Source organism: Anguilla rostrata, chromosome 6 (genome assembly GCF_018555375.3).
Source record: "Anguilla rostrata isolate EN2019 chromosome 6, ASM1855537v3, whole genome shotgun sequence".
In the NCBI taxonomy this organism is placed as follows: domain Eukaryota; kingdom Metazoa; phylum Chordata; class Actinopteri; order Anguilliformes; family Anguillidae; genus Anguilla; species Anguilla rostrata.
In genome coordinates, this window is record NC_057938.1 from 41,546,115 (window position 1) to 41,566,721 (window position 20,607).

The window sequence follows — 20,607 nt, forward strand, 5'->3', positions numbered from 1 at the left end:
TTTATGTCACAAATACAAATAAATAACATTTACGCATTCTGCCATAAGCCTGCAACCAGAGGTTTCCAGTTTAACGTGAGCAGCTAACCCCCAAGTCGATAGCTCGCTGTCAGGTTTGACTCGCTTCGGGCTCGACATGTCCTGCTGTCTGCTGGAGTTCTGTCGGGCTCAGGAGCTCAGGACAGTCCGGGAGTTCTTGTTCCCACACCTACGAACCACTGCATCAGATAATAACATCAGGAACAAGCCAGGTAATGCCGATCGGCCGGAGCAGAGTTCGTTACTTAACGTTAGAGTACCTACCGAGCTCGGAATGCGTTGTCTGATTCTGCAGATTAAGTTTTAATATTGTTTTCTTTTACCTATTTTAATGCCAGTTAGCACGCGAATTGTAACGGGACATGCCACAACATTAGGACATAATTTCAACGCATGTGGCCAATTTAACGTCATATTAGGTTGGTTTGCTAACGCAGTGACAGTGAGTTCGTAGTTTTCCTTTGTATTCCTCTGTATGGTGATCATAGATATTGAAGAAGCTGTTTTTTTGCAGTGTCAGGGAACATTATTAGTTAGCTGTTCCCACTAATCATGGTGCGTTGTTTTGCTCATTGGTGTCTTGTGATTATGACACTTTAGTGCGTAGCTACTGTGTCAAGTGACCGCTCGTTGGCACGCAAATACTGTAAACTATCTTAATACAGCCAGCTGACACGCTCCCTGCCGAAATAATTCACAACATCTATAGTAGGCTACAGTTGCAACATTTAGTAGAGCGCATCTTTGTCACATGGGGGACGAATGTAAGATTAACACATAGTGTATAATTTAATTGTTTGGACATATCCTTACCGATTCAGGAAATAGTGCAATGGGCGTGTTACATCTAATGTGCAGTTATCTGCAATGAACAGGCTTCCGTGGCGGACTCGCGCGGATTCTGAAGGCTGGTTGAGATGAGCGCTGCAGCACTGGTACTGGGGGGTGGGGGTGGTGGGCGGTTGTCCTATGAGTCATCAAAGGAAAGGGCATCAACTGCAGCTTAGATACACGTGCGCACCTGCACACCTTGATTGGTCTGTCCTCTCTGTCTGCAGTCCACTCTGGCATTATGACATCCATCTCTCCTTTACATTTGCCCCCTTCGTTCAATAATTTATTGATTTCTTTTGTTTTTATTGTTTTTATGGTTGCTCCATCTCCTCACTCTCTCCATTCCCCCTCCCTTTTATATCTCTGGTGTGTGAGCGAATGGCGTGTGTGCCCTTTGGTGGATTGACGACATGTCCAGGGTCTATTCCTGGCTCTTGTCCAATTAATGCTGGAATATGCTCCTGCCCTTGAGGTCGTGACCCTGATCAGGAATAAGCGGGTTTGATAACGATCGATGAATGAACTTTTACTCCAGTTCACCCTTTGCTATCTCTGTATGAATTAGCCTCCCAGTGCGGCAGTGTCTTTATTATGATTTTGCATACAGGTGTGGATCTCTTAATTCAATGTATGGGTGGTAGTCTATTCCATCACCTATCAATAAAGATTATTAGGATTAGGGCCACTTCTAGGGCGTGGTCCCCCAGCATTGTTTAATTTCTGGTACTGTTTTGCATTCTTAATGGAGATAGAATTTTGAAAGGAGAAGTGTTTTTGAGGGAGATGTCAGTTGGCCGTGGGATTCTGCTTTCTCTTTTTGTCTGGAGGAGCTTCCTTGGGATTTTAAGGAGACCGTGGATAGATTCTGCTCAGTGATTCGTCTTATCTGTCCAAATCATCTGTGGCTTTTACAGATTGCACAGAGCTCTGTTCATATGACTCCTGTATTCATCACCTTCTGTCCATCTTTGTGCTCTCTCTCTCTCTCTCTCTCTCTCTCTCTCATTTTTGTCATTTAGATGAAGAGGTAAACTGGGAGGAAGCGGACTGGGGGTCTTGGGAAAGCCCTGAAACACAGGATGGTGGCAAGGTCAGCTGTTGCACCCACTTTTGTCCTGTTTCTTAACCAGTCTGCTTGAGCATAAATACTGGAGAATAATTCACTGTGATTGAACTCTAAAACACCATGTGACGCATACTCAGGAAGAAGAGGAGAGTGTGCCTTCCTCTCAGAGCGCCCCCTGGCTGCAGGACTGTGCAGTGTCTCTGTCTCCTTGCTCAGATCTGCTGGTCATCGCCCGAGAGCACAAGGCTGTGTTTATGTCCGGTGGGTCTCTCTCACACACACACGCTTGAATGCACTCAGTCAGGTGCACGCACACCCATGTGCAGGAACACTTGCAAAAGCACTCACACTTTTGTTCATGCAAGCACGCATACACGATAAAAAACAGACGCATGCAAACACCACACACGTGCACATACACACACCGCACACACACACACACACACACGTGCACATACATGCACATACACTCACCACACACGCACACGCACACGCACTTGTGCATACAAATGTACAGCATGCACAAGCGCACTCACACACATAGTAGCTCTCATACTGTATGGCTCTTAATAAGTGTGGTCAGTTTTGTTTGTCCGCTCTGCATCCACATTAACAGTCGGCCTTGTGTCTTGGAATTTGCAGCGAAATGGCGGACAGACGAGGCGGGGCAGGAGGAGATGACCCTGGCAGTGTCCTGGAGCGGGCCTCTGAGTACTGAGGAGGGGTAAGACAGCTGGAGGAGAGAGGGGAGAAGAGAGGAGTGTCAGTATTGCATTAGGGGACCCATAAGGAAAGGGGGGGATTTGAGACAACTATGAATGTGGGGAGAGGGTTAGAGAAAAGGGAAGTAAGGAGAGTATGCTTATGACATGAGCTTTAGGACAAAAGCAATGCCACACAGCACACGCACAATGTTCTCTACAGAGGAGCAAGAGGAGAAAGCAGAGGATAGCAAGAAGCATTTCATATACTAAAGATGGCAGCGTATCTATTTCTGCGTACCTGACTTTCTGTCTGTGTTCTAGCGAGTGTGTGACCAGCGTGATCTGTATCCCGCTAGCCAGTCAGAAGAGGTGAGAATTTCTTCCATACACCCTCGCTGTGATAGAGTTGCTTATGCTGTAATTATTTGCAGTAAGCATGTTTTTCATGCTTGGATGGTAACCGGTCGAGCTGAGGAATTGTGTCTGTGCGCGTCCGTGTGTACAGGAGCTCGACTGGTCGGCCGGACTGGACCTGCATAGTCGTCGGGTTCACCTCGGGATACGTGCGCTTCTACACAGAGGTGAGGGGCCTTGCTGTGTAATCACTGCAGTGTGGGGTTTTTCTGTGTTGTAATGTGCGGTGATTGTGGTGCGTTAGCAGAGTGGGATGCTTGTATTCTTGTTGGTTTCAATTATGCAGTGTTTGTGTGTTGTAATGTGTGGTGTTTGTATTGTGCTGGCACAGTGGGTTGCTAGTGTTATTTGTGTTGTAATGTGCAGTGATTATGTGTGGTAATGTGTGCCGATTGTGTGTTATAATGTGCAGTAATTATGGGCAGTAATAAGTGGTGATTGTATGTTATAATGTGTAGTGGTTGTGTCCAGTAATATGTGGTGTTTGGTTGTTATAATGTGCGGTGGTTGTTTTGTGTTGGCAGAGTGGGGTGTTGCTCCTGGCTCAGCTCCTACATGAAGATCCTGTTTTGCGGCTCAAGTGCAGGACCTACGAGATCCCACGCCACCCTGGAGTCACGGAACAGGTGTGTAGCGCTCCCAGCACTACGCACTGCACACTACACACTGCTGCCGTGCACTGCTTGTTCTACATGCTACATGCTACACACACCACTCTGAATATGAGTCATTAACTTGTGTTGATTTAACCCTGTTTATTCATTGTGTATTATACAGTGTAATAATGAATGAGGTTGTATTGATGGAGCGGCTTTTTCTCTGGCAGCATGAGGAGCTGAGTATCCTGTACCCTGCAGCTCTGGTGACCATTGATGGATTCAGCCTCTTCCAGTCTCTGCGAGCGTGTAGGAACCAAGTGGCACGAGGTGCGTGCTTGTGTGTGTGTGTGTGTGTGTTTCTGTTTGAGTGTGTTCCTGTGTGTGTGTTTCTGTACGTGTGTGTATGTGCGTTTCTATGTGAGTGCATGTGTGTGCATGCGTGTGTGTGTTCCTGTATGAGTGGGTATTTCTGTTTGAGTGTATGTATGTGTTTTTTTGTGTGTGTGCATGCGTGTGTGTCCCTGTGTGAGTGTGTATGTGTGTGTCTTTCTGTTTGAGTGTGTGTGTGTGTGTGTGTGTGTGTGGCTTAAGTGCTCACGTTCCCCTTTCCTTCTCTTCCACTCTGGATTCACACTTTCTCTCTCTCTCCCTCCCGCTCGTGTCTGCAGCGGCAGCAGCAGGCAGTGACTCAGTGCAGCCCCCCCCTTTGGCCTATAAGAAGTGGGGCCTCCAGGACATGGACACCATTGTTGACCACAGCAGCGTTGGTGAGAGACAGCGAGGGGCACGGAGAGCCGATTGGATGGGGTAGCAGGGGAGGGGCGGAGCACCTGGAGCGGATAAGGTGATTGGTGTTTATTCACTTCACGTTAAATGATCTGTGCCCCCTCCCTCTCAGGCATCATGACCCTGTGCGTGTTCGACCAGATGAAGAACGCCTCCATCCTGGGGGGCTTCCATGCTTCAGTAAAGGGCAGCCCCCCCGCCATGTGCCAGTATATTACTGTAGGGGGAGGCCCCTTCACTGGGTTCTACTACGCTGTAGAGGTCAGTCTGTCAGTCCGCCTGAAAAATATACATTCTTATTTTTAAAAAAATGTTTGTTTCATTTTTCAAACATTTTCACACAAGGAAAGAACACACAGAGAGACACAACAGCAACTGCATACTGATTGTGCAAGTGAGAAAGAAAGCCCAAAAGGGTTCTTAGAGTACTCTCACCTAGTACTAATCAATCAATTGAAAAAACAAACGAAAATAGGAACAATACCATAATATTTCAGTTACACGAAATAGTGCTTATTGACACACCTCTGAGCTATCTGTGCAAGGACTGCATTTGTTCAAAGTTGGCTATTATTTCAGGTCATTTGAATTTGAGTTGGAGCGATGTTGCTGCAGTTTGTTTCCAGGCTGGAGGTTGTGTTAGTATTCCTGCTGTGTAGATGTGTATACGCAGAGCCGGAATGGAGTGAGAAGCACGGTGTGAGATGGGGTCTCTCTTTCTCTTCCCGTCTCCAGGGCAGCACTCAGCCTCTCCTGTCACACGTAGCGCTCGCTGTGGCCAGCAAGCTCACGTCTGCTCTCTTCAGCGCAGCCAGGTCTGTGTGTGTGTGTGCACGCGGGCAAGCACGAGAGTGTGTGTCTGCAAAATATATGCATGTGTCCAGGTGGTGACTTTTGGTTGACATTTAAATCAAAGTCCCGGGTTTAAAATGAATACATTTGCGCTGGCTTTTCGGCAAGGTGAAGCGGTTACCTTAGGACAAACAGAACGTGACTTTTAAATCAGTGCATTAAAACGTGCTCTTTATCTCAGTGGGTGGCTGGGCTGGAAGAATAAACACGAGGAGGAGCCTGTGCAGAAACAGAAGCCGAAGGTGGAGCCGGCCACGCCCCTGGCAGTCAGGTAGCCCCGCCCCCCTGTCTTCCTGCATTACTGCATCTGTCTTATAGGGAACTGCTTCTCAACCCTGGTCCTGGGGACCCACTGTGTATGCTGGCTTTTACCAAATCACCTGATCAATTAAGGTTGTTGAAAATGTGTTAAGTTTGACCAGAATTTTGTGGTTAAACGTGTTACATGTGTAGCACAATGCAGGTTTGGCTTGTTGCCATTTGCTGTCAGTAAACTCCAATAATTTTATACAGATGGTTTGAGGTTTTCCCAAACTCTCCCGACTGATTTCACTTGTCAGTTTGTAATTGAATCAATTAAAACTAAGCCTGTTTCCTTTGGAATTATTTGGTGTTTAGTACATACCACACTGTAAATGAAAACATAAGTTGGTCTGACCGATTGAAATTCCTCAGATGTGAATAAGGGACATCTATATTTGAGGGCATACATAGATATTTCTGGGATAATGTGACTTTAATTGAGTAAATTGTCCTTCAATAGTTGTAAAAAAAAAAGCAAGGACAATTGGTAGCTTATTGCAATACAGAGCAATAAGAGAAACACTGTTCTAGGGGACTCTATTTTGTGACACATACTAGCATCACTGCACTTGCTTATTGAATAGTCACCATGGTAACCCCGACCCCCGTGCCCCCCCTCCTCCCATTGCTCAGATTCGGCCTCCCAGACTCACGGCGTCATGGCGAATCCATCTGTCTGTCTCCCTGCTACACGATGGCTGCTGTGACGGACGACTTTGGGAGGGTCACCCTGCTGGACCTAGCACGAGGCATCGCCATACGAATGTGGAAAGGTGTGAGAGAGTGGGGGAGAGGGAGGGAGGGAGAGAGAGAGAGAGGGAGAGAGAGAGAGAGAGAGAGAATGTACATAAATGAGAGGGGAATTCTGGTCACATACAGTAAATAGAGTTTGTTGGTTAAATAATATTTAGTCTCACCAGCATTCCATTTTCACAATTAAGCATCCACTAATTGAATTTCACAAACGACTTTTAGAAAAGAACGTTAGGAATTGGTTCTCATAGACTAATCTGGAACACAGACTAGTCTGTTGGTGTTTTAAGAGGGCTGTGTATTGACAGCCCTGTGTCCACCTGATTGTGGTAACCCTTTCACCCTATGTGTGTTTGCATCTCTGAAATAAGTAGCTTATTAAAATAAATTTACACTGTAGTATGAAAAAAGGTAGGAAGTATTCAATTCCTATAATGGAAACCCCAAATATTACTGATTGCCTTTTTAATTGTGTTTTTTTATTTATGTAAATTATCTTATAATTGATCCTGTTTTTTTTTCTTAATATTTTGTTCCATTGTTCTTCCTCTTTCTCTCGTCACACCAATCCGCTCTCATCCGTCAATTTGCCCCCTTTCCCTTTCTCCCTCTGTCTCCGTCGCTTCGTCTCCCAGGTTACCGAGACGCTCAGTTAGGCTGGGTGCAGGTGTGCGAGGGGCGGGGGGAGGGGGAGAACGTCTCCTCCCCCACCTTCCCGCGCCGCCACGCCCAGTTCCTGGTGATCTACGCTCCGCGCCGGGGCATCCTGGAGGTGTGGGGGACCCAGCAGGGGCCGCGCGTGGGGGCCTTCACCGTGGGGAAGCACTGCCGGTATGAGCACGTGCGGTTCACACGCTTTCACAGAGCTGGGGTGCTGCTGCAGCTGTCCTCTGTACATACCCCTCAGCTCTGCATACAGCTGTACCCAGATAATAGTCATTACATCTCTCTCTCTCTCTCTCTCTATCTCTCTCTCTGTCACTCTCTAACTCCTTCCCTCCCCCCCTCTCTCCCCCCTACTCCCCCACTCCCCCTCTCTCCCCCTTCCTCCCTCTCTTTCTCTCTCACACTCACACTTGTCTCTCTGTCATCTCTAACTCCCCCCTCTCTCTCTCCCTCCATCTCTCCTCCCTCTCTTTCTCTTTCTTTATCAAATTCAAATGAGCTTTATAAGCATGACGTATATAGATACATATTTCCAAAGCATGAGTACAACAAACAAATAAACATATGAACAGAATACAGATTTGTGTGTGTGTAGGTGGTATTTGTAAATGTTCGTTTGTGTAATGTCATGTCATGTCTGTCTCTCTCTTCATCCATTTCACTCACTTTCTCTGTCTCTCTTACTCTCTCTCTCCCTCCCTCCCTCCATCTGTCTCTCAGCTTGCTGTACCCTGGCTACAGGCTGATGGGGGTGAACAGTGTGACCAGTCAGGGCTGGCAGCTCCACACTCAGCAGGTGTGTCTGCTGGACCCCACCACTGGAGTGCTGCGGACTATCACTGTCCCCTTTCACCTGGCCTTAAGGTACACACACACACACACACACACACACACACATACACACACAAGCACACACACACACACACACACACGCATACCCGTAAGCCTGTCTTTTCGTGCATCAGTGACAAGAAGAGCGAACGAGCCAAAGACATGCACCTGCTGAAGAGGATGAACGCCCTGCTGAGGAGCCAAGAGCTGGAGCCGGGTGAGTGGCTGCCTGAGAGGGGGGCGGGGGGAGTGTGGAGGGGTGGAGGGAGGCTGCCACACAGAGGGGTGATGATGAGAGATGCATTGCACTGTGTTTCTTAATAGAGCTGCCCAACGTTGTTCCTGGAGATCTGTCATCCTTCAGGTTTTCATTCCAACCCTAATATAGCACACCTGGTTCGACTGATTAGCAAGTCATTGAGATCTGTAGCTGTTGAATGAGGTGGGCTTTGTTAGGGTTGGAGTGAAAACCTGCAGGAAGGTAGATCTCCAGGAACAGGGTTGGGCAGTCCTGTAATAGAGTATATATGCAGTGCCCTCCAAAGTGTTTGTAGCGGTAGAGTAAAATGTGTTATTTTTGTTATCAGCACAAAAGCAAGCTGTTTCTGTAAAATGGTAAAACGTGTATGTGTGTAAATACCATGAAATAAAATCTCTCACCCCTTTACCACAGACATCCTGGAGAGTGAAGCCCACAGTATCCTCCTGGACATCAAGCACCCCGCTATTAAGAAGCAGGTGAGAAATGAGGGTCTACTGTTCGTTCTGTGAGAAACACTGTGGACATTAAATCTGTCTAAATCTGATTAATTAAATTGTGTAGGTTTGTTATTTGTTATAAGTATTCTGGTCTGTTTATTCAACTGTTGTTGAAACACGTAGACAGAAGAAAATTTAGACTCGAAAGGGTACACTGAGTATCAATGTTCAAAAGTGTAGACTATTGAAACAGTTCATTTGGAAAGATGTCCCTCTTAACTTGGTCACACATAGCCATCTTTTATGCATTGCCCACTTAAAGGAAATCAGGTTAGACACCTCTGCAACGTTTTTCCTATATTCAACCATCTTACAGCATTTGCGCTCAGACTTGCTTCGTACATTTAAAGTACAACCTGACGGAACGACAGCGAAACGTGTCGTTCGCTTCCTGATTTGCAGCGCGAGTTTTTAATGCCGCATAGTCTCAAATTTCTCTTCTTTTTTGAGCGTGCGGTTGAAGAGACGCCAGCTGTTGCCGGCTTTCCCGTTTGCTTCGTCGTGAGCTTTACCGGCTTCCGGCGCTCGTAAATCCGCGCGTCATTTATCATTAATGAGGCCCCCGGCTCCGAGCCCGCTTGTCTTGTTAATGAAGTGTCTGTCGGAGCTTCCTGCTCGAAACGACCGCAGTAATATCGGCGGTAGAACGCCGAGCCTCCTAACAGCTGTTGTCTGTTCCCCAGGCGTCACTCCTGTTCATAACTGGAACTCTTAACGCGCTAAGGGGAGCTTGTATCTGCAACCTTTCGCGTGTTTTCGAGAGATCGGATCCCATTCCCCAGATAAATAATACAGTTGGTGTGAGACTTTCGCTGCACAGCTTGCTGTAGGCACTTGGATCAGCAGATATATTAGACCGTACGATAAGACGATAAGGGTTTTATTCCTAGATGTGAGGATGGGACTTTGCTGTAATGTAATGACGTATTAAATCTCCAAAGATTTTGATCACGTGATTTTTCCAGTAAAACCCATGATTTCCTTGGTAACTTCATAACAACTACTGTCTAAAGCAGTGAGGGTTTGGTTGTACATGTATTGTAATTCTTAAATAGCCATGCCCATTGGTTCTGTGTGCTCACTGACAGGCTCTGGAGTCGCTGCTGTCCAATAAGAATGCTCCGGTCTCGTGCCTGACCAACATCACTCGTGCATTACTGGATAGCATGAAGGGACAAGGTACTTGAATGTGATCTACCTGTTAATGTTTTCTGTTCTGATATAGTTATATGAGTTCTGATTTATGTGTGTGTGTGCCTGTTTGTATGTGTACACCTGTGTGTGTGTGTGTGTGTGTGCGTGCGTGCCCTGGATGTGTGTGTGTGCCTGTATGTGCGCGGGTGCCTGTGTGTGTGTGTGTGTGTGTGTGTGTTTGTGTTGCAGATCCTGAGGCGGTAGAAGAGAGCCTCTTGCAGCTCTGTTCCTCTCAGCTGAAACTGCTGCAGCTCTACGCGGACTTGCAGGCCCTTCAGTCTGCCAGCACTGACACAGACATGGTGAGTAGGGCACACTGGCACGGTTAGCACAGCTCTTGCTAGTATAGCTCTTTAACACGGTGAATACAACAACACATTGATGCTGTTAATATGGCTCTCTGACACTGTGATACAAGAACACACTGATGTACAACAGACTAATGGAGTTTGTTACTTTAGAAACGGTGGTGTTGTTACAGTGTCAGTGTGCAGTAACACTGTGCTTGTGCCACACTCATTCAGTGCCCATGACTTCCTGAACACTGATGTAACCAGCCTTACGTCCACTTGGCATGAGAGAAAAATTGAGGGACCGCCCCATAATTTAAGAAGAATTGGGGTTACTCCAAATATTGATTGTTGAAGCCTTCTTAATGTTATTTTCATTATGTATTCATCAGTATAAACTTGTTTAGTTTGCATTATTCAATGTATGCTGTGTATTTTTAGTATTTTGACCAGTTGTCATTTTATGCTAATACATTTTTGGAATGACAATATTGTATTTTTGCTTGGAATTAAAATCAAAGGCGGTCAATAATTCATGAAAAAATATCAAAAGTTCGATTTTACACAGATACACACTCATAAACTGTGAAACAGAAAATTTGTGGTCAACCAGTGGTGTGAAACACAACTGCGGCATCCACAGTGATGAGTCATTTTTCCTTCAGGCTCCGCCCAGCAGCATCAACGAACGAATCGACCAGGAAGTGGCCCGCGTCCGGCCAATGCTGGAGCGCTACTCCAAGCTGATGTCCCGCCCCTCCGTCTCCTTCGCCCAGGACCCCGGGGGCGTAATTCCCGCGCGCAACTTCCTGTGTCAGCTGGAGTGCGAGTCCGGGGGGGCTTTGAGAGTAGTCAGGGGTCAGGACTCAGACTGGACCCGGCTGGGTAAGACAGGCACCGTCCTCAAAATCCCCAAACAGGCCTAAACTCATTAGGCTTGATTTAACAACACCTTGGGTTTAAATTCCTTCTTTTCCAACATAGTACTGCACCATATTGAATTGCTATTTATTATTTTGTAACTAAACTGTCTTTTCTGTTTGGAAACAAGGAGAATATTGTAATGTCCTGATCACATCTGTGATGCAGTATATATAGTAGAATATAAATATAAAGAATATAAAGACTGCAATTAATGGAGAAGACAGTATAGAACTATATCAGACTTTGTTGTTTGGCAGGAATACCTTTCCATACTCCACAGTGGGCTTAGTCCTGCTCTCAGGCTGTAGTTTCCTGACCAGCTGAGTGTGTTACTTGACCTCCTGCACTTTTACCTCCCACAGGAAGCTTTTTCTTCTGGGGCTGCCTGTGTGGGGAGAGCCCCGTACAGAAGGTGTGTGACACGCTACAGGACGCCGGCATCGGGCCCCAGCAGCTACTGGTGAGAGAGCCCGCCAATCAACTGAGGGAGCGTCTGTAAACTTCCGCCTCAGTGGAGATATTGTCAACGTGATATGAATACATTTTGTTCAAAGTAATTGTTGTTTTTTATTGTTGTATAGTGCATTGTGCTGAAGCTTCTTTCTCTCCTGTGTTTCTCCCTGTCTCTGTGTGTCAGTCTCTCTTGCTGAGTGTGTGGCTGCACAGAGAGAGGGAGCTACTGAAGAAGCCAGAGACTGTAACTCACTTGCATTCCCTACTGACTGCACTGAGCAACATGCCAGGTACCCCTCACCTCTGTGTACAGCTATGTACTATGTGTGTATTTTTTGTTTTCACAGTCTTGTCTCTTTAGGACTGTGTGTGTGTGTGTGTGTGTGCATGCCCAGCACATCTCAATCACTGCCATTCCCCTCCCCTCTCTGCAGGAGCTGTGGAAGAGTCCTGGGACATGCAGTGCATCTCCCCCTGGTGGCAGCAGGTTCGAACTGCGTGTTTAGAGTCGGAGAACGCCGGCGCCGCCCTGCTGGCTGCGCTGGTGGCTCACAGGTCTGCCAAGAACTCCATTACCGCTCTGGCTGAAAGCAAGGTACACTATAAAATACATGGCTAGCTCTATAACATAGCGCATATCTAAACTGTACATTAGGGATCTCAAGAGACTGACGGTTTGGAGGGCCGCAGCGTCTGCTGGTTTCTGGTGTTTCAGCACTGAAGTGCTTAATTCATTGATGGGATGGAGAATCTGCAGACGTTGTTTCAAAGGTCGAAATTAGGTGGCAATCAAAGAGAAACCACAAAAACCTGCAGGCACTGTAGAGCCCGCCCCCTCCCCCCCAGGACTAGAGTGTGGGACCCCTGCTGTACCTGAGCACAGAACAGTGTGTACCCTTGGGCATGTGCTGATTCTCTCTCTCTCTCGCTCTCATTTTCTCTCGTTCTCTCTTTCTCTTTCTCTCTCGCCCCCATTCTGTCTCGCCCTCATTCTCTCTTTCTCTCTCATTCTCTCTCTGTCTCTCTCCCGCATTCTCTCGCGCGCTCTCATTTTCTCTCATTCTCTCTCTCTCTCTCTCTCTCTCTCTCAGTTCCAATCGGAGTGGGAGGCCGTGTCTCTGGAGCTGGAGCAGTGGCTGGTGTGCGTGAGGCAGCTGGAGGACCTGCTGGCCCTGCAAACGCTGCTCTGCCTGCCCTGCCCGCGGGGGACACCAGGGGGCGCCCTCACTCGCTGCTCCGTCAGGACCCTGCTGGAGAGCGGCAGAGGTACAGAGCCACCGATAAACGCGTCTCAAATCCCCCAGTCCCTCCACGAGAACATGCCACATCCTGGTCCCTCTTGACCACAAGTACTGAACATTCACATCCTCTGAAGTAGGCCTCTGCAGTAGCTGCAAATCAACCGCATGTTTGCTGCAGTTTACCTCATCATTGTGGTGAGAAATAACCCCCTGCCCCCTTCTCCTCCTTTCAGGTGGGGTGGCTGACAGCGTGGCAAAGTGGGTGTTCAGGCAGGACTTTGCGCCCGAGTTACTGAAGGAAGTCCTTCAGCGGAGGGGAACGCAGCAGGAGAAGCAGGAACAGCCAGAAGAGCAGGGGGCGGAGGAGCGACCAGCGGAACAGCCCGCCGAGGAAAAGGCAGAGGAGGACAGCGACTCAAAGAGGGCGGCAGGTCCGTGCGCGCTCGCGTTCACGCGCACGCCTACTCGCGAGCGTGTTTGAGCGCGCGTGTGTTTGCGGCGTAGCTTACCTGTTTTTGTACTGCGTGCTTTTTTTCCAGAGCTGCTGGTCTCTGTGCGGCAGCGCTTCCCAGAATCCCTCTCTCCCGACCTGCTGTTCTCTCACTGCTGCTGGGAGTACGTGGTGCAGTGGAACAAAGACCCCGAGGTACGTAACAGTTCCGGCACTTTCTGCCCACTTTTTCTACAGCTGATATTTGCTTATTTTTCTTCCCCCTGACGTTTATTCATTCTAAAAGAACCCCAGAGGAGCTCAAAGAGTAAATTTTGGGGGTTGGGGGGGGGGGGGTTTGAAATTCAAAACATCTGGCAGTGTTTGGAATGTTGGTCCCTGAAATATTTGCCTTTGTTCCAACATATGAGGAACTGCATCCCTGACACTACATTTATGAGCTGCATTTGGAGTGAAAACAAGTTACTTAATTCCTGTCTGGCAACTTCGTCCACATGAGGTCGTTGCTCCAGTACTTTAATTTATTTTGTGGAAATTACTGACATTAATGAGTCACAGTACACTGTTGACTGTAGACCCTTTCTACTGCATGTCAGCCTGTTTCAGTTACTTTGTATATTAATGGCCTGTCAAAAGACTTCATGCTAAATTTTATGCAGTGAGGTGAGAAGACGGGTACATGTGTCTCTTGGTCCACCTCTCATTCCGTGTGTCTGTGCCTGCAGGAGGGTCGATACTTGACCTGGGCAGTGGAGCACCTGAAGCTGGTTACCAGCCCACACATCCAGCTAGGTCAGTTTTAGCCCTCTCTCCCTGCTGACCATGGTCAATCACTCCTTACTCTCAAATGGTCAATCTCTGCTCTCTTATGTTGACCGCAGTCGGTTATTTCAATTCAAGTTGTGAGCTGAGGATACTGGCACAGGGGTCAGTGAACTCTGCCGTTGTGACTTCAGGGTTGGGCTGGGCATATACCGCGATTATCATTCTTGAATTAAATAACAGTCATCACCACAGAGTGGAGTATTACTTTTGTTTTCGTTTTTTTTTCTTTAATTGTACCTGATGTGGTAGTAAACATCCAGACTTCAGAGGTCGTGTAAAATGCTTCTGTGGAAAAACCTCCCCACTGTTATCTATTGGGTATTAATAAGACAGCCAATCAGCAGCAAGGCTTCGCAGCTTCCGTGTGATTGACAAAAACACATCACATGACCGCATGGAAGCTGCAAGCCCTTGCTGCTGATTGGTCGGTTGAAGTAACTGTGCCCTGTGATTCGTTCAGGCATCGCGGTGATGATGTGGAACACGTTCATCGTGAAGCGCTTCTCTGCCGCCGCGTTCCTCGTGGAGAAGGTGAGGGAGAGGGGCTGGTGTTGGGGGAGGCTGGCTGCTTCCTGGTCTGCCTCACCTGTGTGCTCGCTGACATCTCACCTGTGTTTCCTCTACAGGTGGGGAAAGCGCCAAAGGACAGGCTGTGTCGACGGGTGAGTAAATGTGTGTGTGTGTGTGTGTGTGTGACTGTGTGCCTGTGTGCCTGCGTGTGTGTGTGTGTGTGTCTGTGTTAGACTGTGTAACTGTGTGTTTCTGCAGGACTTGGGGATGGGAGAAAATGCCATGACATCCTTCCTGGGCTCCTGTTGCCAGCTTCTGCAAACTGTAATGGAGGTGAATAAAGCTACTCTGCTCATGAGTCATGAGTACCCATACAAACACACACCCGGTCACATGCTGCTACATTAACCACAAGAAACACACCACCCTAACGTGTACAGTGCAGCAGTAACCATACAAACACACACCCTAAAAAAACTGCAGTGGCAACCATACAAATACACACACTAGCAGTCTGCAGCAGTAACCATAGAAACATATACTCTAGCAAAACTGCAACGGTACCCACGCAAAGGCACACCCTTACGAACTGGAGCAGTAATCATACAAAAACTCACTACCAAACAGCGGCAATAACCATACAAACATCCACCCTCACAAACTGTGGCGATAACCATGCGAACATGCACCCTGACCCGCGGACTGCTGCCCCCCTCCCTCCAGGCTGACGCTGGCACGGACGAGGTGCCCCCCCCGGAGCTGTGCGTGGAGGAGGTGTGGGGGGGCGCGGAAGGCCCCGCCTCCATCGCCGAGCTGGCCCTGGAGCAGAAGGGCGTGCACTACCCCCTGGTGCAGCACCACTGCCTGCTGGCCTCCGTCCTGCACGCGTCCATGACGTTCCGGCTGAGGGGGGTGAAGCCGCTCAGCCTGTTCGACAGCAAGGTGGGGAGCCCGAGCGTCCGCGTCTCGAACCCAGCTCAGTCAGTCACGCTCTCCTCCCTCCGTCCCTCCTCCCTCTGCCCTTCTCACCCTCTCCCACGTCTTTTCTCGCCAGGGGAAGAACGCTTTCTTCAGAGACCTGACGTCCATCCAGCTCCTGCCCAGTGGGGATCTGGACCCCAGTTTAGTGTCCCTGAGACAGGAGGTGAGAGCGCCCTCTGGACTCTGGACAGGGCACTGCGGGCACAGCTCTGGAGTTATATGTATGTTTTTTATTTTTATTTGGTACAACTCAGACTAATATGAAATATAATATTATGCATTTGCCCCCTATACCTTTCTTTTCTCTCTCCGTATTCCCTTCTTCCCTCCCTATTCACTGTCTCTCCCTTCTGTACTCTTCTATCCATCTTTCATTCTGTCTTCCATGTCCCTTGCTCTCTGTCTGTTTTTCCCACTCTTGCCCTGCCTGTCTCTTTTGCATGCTCTCTCTCTCTCTCTCTCTCTCTCTCTCTCTCTCTCTCTCATTCCTGCTTGTTTTCTCTCCCCGTACCATTCTGTCTCTATCTTGCTTCTTTTGCTTTCTTCAGCTCCTGCTGAAGGTGCTGACAGGCTGGGTTCAGGCTCAAGGAGAGGCAGCAGATTCGTCCTCCTCCGAGCTGGGGCCCGTCGATGACTCCTGGCCCTCGTTGTGCCTCGACCTGGGGCCCCTGCTGCAGGTGAACCCCGACATTCTGCGGAGGCACCTCGTGTGCGAACTCTACAGCCAAGGCCTGGACCCGCGGGCCGAAGAGGTACTGCACTGATTTTCTTACTGTCACGCTCGCATCAGTTCATCCACTCAACTCCAACATAGTCTCAGACACTCACAACTCAGTTAAACTCACACTCTCTCTCTATCTCAGGTGATGCTGGGGGTGGAAGACAAGGAGGTTCTGGGCTCTCAGTTGTTGGTTCTGACGGGTCAGAGGTTGTCCTATTCCCTGCTGCACACTCAGACCAAGCCCGGCATGGAGCTTCTGGCCCGCCTGCCACCGATGCTCTGCACCTGGCTCAAAGCCATGGTGAGAATGCTGGGACTGCCACCGTTACACTACACCACACTACTGCTACTTTTGCTACAATTATTACTAGCACCACTACTACTGCTGCTGCTCGTACTGCTGTCTCCACTATTACTGTGACTGCTGCAGCAGCCAGTGTTGCTGCTGTTACTGCAACTACTAAAACTGTGTTTGGTTTATGTGGATGACAGCTCTGTGCTAACAGCGAGGCATTTCAAGTGACCTCAGACGAACTTACAGTGCTAGAACCTGACTGGTCGCACCTAGTTCCACTAGATAAAAGATCCTGTATTTCTGGTTACTGTGTGCGTGTTCTTGTGGTACTATAGTAAAGCTGACTCTCTCGCTCTCTGCACCTCCCCCCAGGACCCCAGCAGCTTGCGTTGTGCCTCCGTCCCCCTGGCCTTCACCAGTCGGATGGTGAGCCGCACGGTGGAGGTGTTGCCCGAGAGCCACGCCCAGTACAACATGGCCCTGCACCTGCTGGAGGCTGTGGACCTGCTGGAAGGAGAGGCCTGAGAAACAGAACAGAGAAAAAGAGAGTGATGGATGGGATAGGGGTGGAGAGATGGGTGGAGGATTTAGAAAGGACAAAGAGTGGGACTGGGACAAGGGGAAGGCATTAGACCGGAGAGTTTTGGTCTTAAGTAGGATTATATTTGTTTGGCTGTGTACTGGCTTTGCACTTTCAGCCTGCTGTATATAGCAGCTTCTAAACCAGAACACATTCATGCCAATGCATTTTTCTGCTGCTAAGGCCATGCAAGGCACAGGAGATCTTTTAAGGGTGTGCGCTGTTGTTAGTCTCCTGGATTCTCTGTCTCTATTTCATAAATTGCTAGCTGTAGTTTATAACTGTGTAAGGAAGGTATTTGGCCTCTGTCTTTCACTCTCCATGAAGACAAACAATGTATTATACAAATAAATGAATACCTTATTTTACTTATTTATACATAGTACTGTAATAGCTGTGCCTGTTTACCTCTACATGGAAGCCTTTAGCAGATTCACTTGTATTCAAATGCGCAAAAAGAATGAGGATTAAAGCTGAACTTGGTACTCTGCTTCTTTATTTGGGGAATGTGGCACCTGTTGAAGCAGGAAAACAGGTCGTGGGAATTTTGGAGGTGAGGTGGTTCATCCGTCGGGCATTTATAAACTGTATGGTTGGTTTGATAATGGCAGAATTTAATCCTCATGATAATGGGTGTCTTTATTATCTCCAGGATAGACAATTTCAATACCAAGACCACAACCTGTACCAGGGTAAAAAGGGACCCTCAAAAAGAGCATTTTGGCTGTACCTCAGATTATATTGGTGGGACTTCACTGGGGGAGATTGGGAAAATAGGTTCATTAAACATCTAAATTAAAGTAACATAAGCATACACTGCAGAACACTTTCGAATCACTTTAATCTCGAATTCACTAACGTTATAGTTAGGACGTTACCTAGCGCTTTTCTCATAAAATAACTCCTCCTACATGTAAGAACTACCCCGTGATTGCTATTTTATCTGTAAACAATTTCTATATCAGGTTCTTTTCACCCACCCACAGCTACGATACTTTTTGTTTCCTTCGGAGTGGTTGAGAGGACGGACAACTACGGGTCTTCGTAAAGGGAAAAACACGAAAAGAACAACCCGCTTTTCGGCTAATGAGAGTGTGGGGCGATTTGCGAATTGAAAGCACTCGTGTTAATGTGGATATTTTGATCATAATATTGGCTGGTGGAGAGGTTGACAGCTACACGTGTGGCTGAAGTGCCTGGCAGCCTGGACAATCTGACAGACAAGTCAGAATTGGTAGTTCCTGCTGTTCAAAGAAGGCGCAAGGTAAAGCTAGCTACTGTGTATTGTTGTTTCAAAGAAAAATGCCTAGGGCATATCATCTTGGTATATTACATGTATGTAACTAAGCTAGCAGCTTTTCATCGATTGTCATTGTTTTACAGTCAAACTGACTTCTGTTTAGCGAAATGATTGAAGGTTTCTCTTCAACTGTTAACTAGAAAGCTAGAGATCAAAACAAGCCCGTTAGCAAGCAACCTGGCTAAATATTTTCAGGGTTCTAGCACCCTAGCTAGCTATGGTATTGATTATCATTGGCGATTCTAGCTAGCCTACATTAATTTATTTGAATGATTCAAGTAAAATGTAATTGGTGACATTGGCGTAGACTAACTACTCAGCGTTTAGTTTGTTACTTTATAGTAAGATTCTTCTTAGGACCCAGTTGGTTAGGAAGACCATTGAAGGCTGGCATATACTAGCTGTACGGCCAGTTCACTGAAATTAACACAGATATCGGCTATTTATTTATATTTTAAATTGCAGTTTTAAAGTGACGCTCCTAGCATCTGTGGTTGTTTGTCCCTAAGCCACTCAAATAGCGTCATGGCGTCAGCCCCAGCGCAGCAACCCGTCCTGACGGTCGAACAGGCAAGAGGTGAGTGCAAGCATGCTGTGCCATTTTGAAATGGACACAGGTATGAGTGTTTTGTGGTAATGAATTGAGTCGTGCTCATATGACAGTATTGCTGTGATGATGATGTGTGTATACTATTAAGACGGTTTGACGATCAGTGTTATGTTATCCTTTACTGTATCGCTTTATCATTATCTTGCAATGCACTGTAGTATATTGGAAAGCTGCGTAATATGTTCACCTTATTGTTTCATTTTTATTATTTTAAGTGGTGCTGAGTGAGGTGATTCAGGCCTTCTCCGTTCCGGAGAATGCAGCGCGGATGGACGAGGCGAGGGAGAGCGCATGCAATGATATGGGCAAGATGCTGCAGCTGGTGCTTCCTGTCGCCACCCAGATCCAACAGGAAGTTGTGAAGGCATATGGCTTCAACAATGAGGGAGAAGGTAAGGGCCACAGCTTACACAAGTAATTAAGCTTTGATGTGAGAACGGAAGGAGGTGGGGTGATATGGCAAGCCGTTTTAGCTTTAATTCATTTATAGAGGATATTGCAAATTCAAATTCTAACTAGTTAGAATGCAAACTAGTTAGAATGCAAATTGTTGATATCAGAAATTCAATTGTTAATAGTATACTAGTTTGTTGTATTCTTTATTTTCATACTGTTGTTTTTTATTTATTTTTAGGTGTCTTAAAATTTGCACGACTGGTTAAGATGTATGAAACCCAGGATCCAGAGATTGCTGCCATGTCTGCCAAACTCAAGTCCCTCCTACTGCCCCCCATGTCAACTCCACCCATAGGGGGCGGGATCACAAGCTCATAGACACACCTGCCAAACTTTACTTTTGTCATCAGTGTAAATATTAGGTGAAGTACGTCAAAGAGCTCATTTCTAAGCAACCATGTAAAAAAAAAAAAAAAACCTACCAGAAGAAAATCAAATGAGATTTTTTCAAATGGCCAATTACCTGAGACAAAATTGTCAGGGAGGTATTATGTTTTGAGACTGACATCCAAGATGAGATGCATGTGATCAAACATTCAGCACTGAAAATAGTCTGTTACACATTCTGTAATATACTTTAGATGGAAGTGTTGAAATGTTTCAACGCTAGACCCTGGTTTCTGCTTTCGAGGCAGGAAGAGGAACTTTGAGAAGAATTTTCTCCACATTCCCACTGTATATTCCCGGGGTAAATGGGATCAGTACCTCACAACCAATTCCAATAGCATTGCTTGCCAATTTATTCCATTGTTAAACATCTTTCACAAATGTACTTTCCTTCTATTCATTTCTTCCTCTTCCCATTCCCATTTTAAGTGTATATTAAGATGAAGAAATATCCAGGTTCTTGTACTGTTAGAAAACAGGTTATTCCACGTGTTCATGTTTTTTAAAATATATTTATGTGCACAGCTTAAGTTAACATCAGTTCTTTAAAATTTCCATTACCAAATAAACACTACAATATAAACAGATAAGTGGCCCTTTTTGTCTCATGAATATAGTTGGTAAATGATTAATATCTAACATGCATGGCTATAAAAAAGAATAGACTGGAAGAATGATGCTGCAACAGCAGATGTCCATGCTTATGTATAGCCGCATAGGAATGTTTGTGGGCATGGAGAAATAGGAAAGATAAATGCTATCTGTCACTACAGCACTTGGAGA

At 47.0% G+C, this 20,607-nt stretch overlaps 2 protein-coding genes across 3 annotated transcripts; both read left to right on the forward strand.

The window, feature by feature from the left end:
• The first annotated feature begins 114 nt into the window (after positions 1 to 114).
• On the forward strand, positions 115 to 17,556 carry rab3gap2 (RAB3 GTPase activating protein subunit 2 (non-catalytic)). Its single transcript, XM_064339737.1, has 35 exons — positions 115 to 251; positions 1,893 to 1,963; positions 2,077 to 2,200; positions 2,582 to 2,663; positions 2,965 to 3,012; positions 3,149 to 3,224; positions 3,582 to 3,683; positions 3,884 to 3,983; positions 4,325 to 4,423; positions 4,555 to 4,703; positions 5,178 to 5,257; positions 5,476 to 5,565; positions 6,231 to 6,370; positions 6,986 to 7,181; positions 7,737 to 7,880; positions 7,982 to 8,064; positions 8,521 to 8,585; positions 9,695 to 9,785; positions 9,990 to 10,102; positions 10,756 to 10,975; positions 11,377 to 11,474; positions 11,652 to 11,757; positions 11,902 to 12,062; positions 12,559 to 12,733; positions 12,942 to 13,139; positions 13,248 to 13,354; positions 13,885 to 13,951; positions 14,445 to 14,515; positions 14,611 to 14,646; positions 14,753 to 14,827; positions 15,218 to 15,436; positions 15,549 to 15,638; positions 16,024 to 16,227; positions 16,339 to 16,497; positions 16,864 to 17,556. Exons 1-35 carry the CDS (start codon positions 137 to 139, stop codon positions 17,014 to 17,016), a joined length of 4,107 nt encoding a protein of 1,368 aa, XP_064195807.1. The 5' UTR covers positions 115 to 136; the 3' UTR covers positions 17,017 to 17,556.
• A 529-nt stretch (positions 17,557 to 18,085) lies between these two features.
• grcc10 (gene rich cluster, C10 gene) lies at positions 18,086 to 20,414 on the forward strand. 2 transcript variants are annotated; one of them, XM_064339751.1, is made up of 4 exons: positions 18,086 to 18,335; positions 18,837 to 18,948; positions 19,197 to 19,373; positions 19,616 to 20,414. In XM_064339751.1, the coding sequence occupies exons 2-4, from the start codon at positions 18,897 to 18,899 to the stop codon at positions 19,753 to 19,755; spliced, it is 369 nt and encodes a 122-aa protein (XP_064195821.1). In that variant the 5' UTR covers positions 18,086 to 18,335; positions 18,837 to 18,896; the 3' UTR covers positions 19,756 to 20,414. The 2 variants fall into 2 exon arrangements, with proteins under 2 accessions (XP_064195821.1, XP_064195820.1); XM_064339750.1 differs by having other exon boundaries at positions 18,087 to 18,335; positions 18,881 to 18,948.
• Positions 20,415 to 20,607: the final 193 nt, after the last annotated feature.

Coding starts and splice junctions, on each gene's coding strand:
- grcc10 (XM_064339751.1), top strand. CDS start 18,897: ATGGCGTCAGCCCCAGCGCAGCAACCCGTCCTGACGGTCGAACAGGCA. Junction 18,949..19,196: donor GACGGTCGAACAGGCAAGAG/GTGAGTGCAAGC, acceptor TATTATTTTAAG/TGGTGCTGAGTGAGGTGATT. Junction 19,374..19,615: donor CTTCAACAATGAGGGAGAAG/GTAAGGGCCACA, acceptor ATTTATTTTTAG/GTGTCTTAAAATTTGCACGA.
- rab3gap2 (XM_064339737.1), top strand. CDS start 137: ATGTCCTGCTGTCTGCTGGAGTTCTGTCGGGCTCAGGAGCTCAGGACA. Junction 12,734..12,941: donor CCTGCTGGAGAGCGGCAGAG/GTACAGAGCCAC, acceptor TCCTCCTTTCAG/GTGGGGTGGCTGACAGCGTG. Junction 14,647..14,752: donor AGGACAGGCTGTGTCGACGG/GTGAGTAAATGT, acceptor GTGTTTCTGCAG/GACTTGGGGATGGGAGAAAA.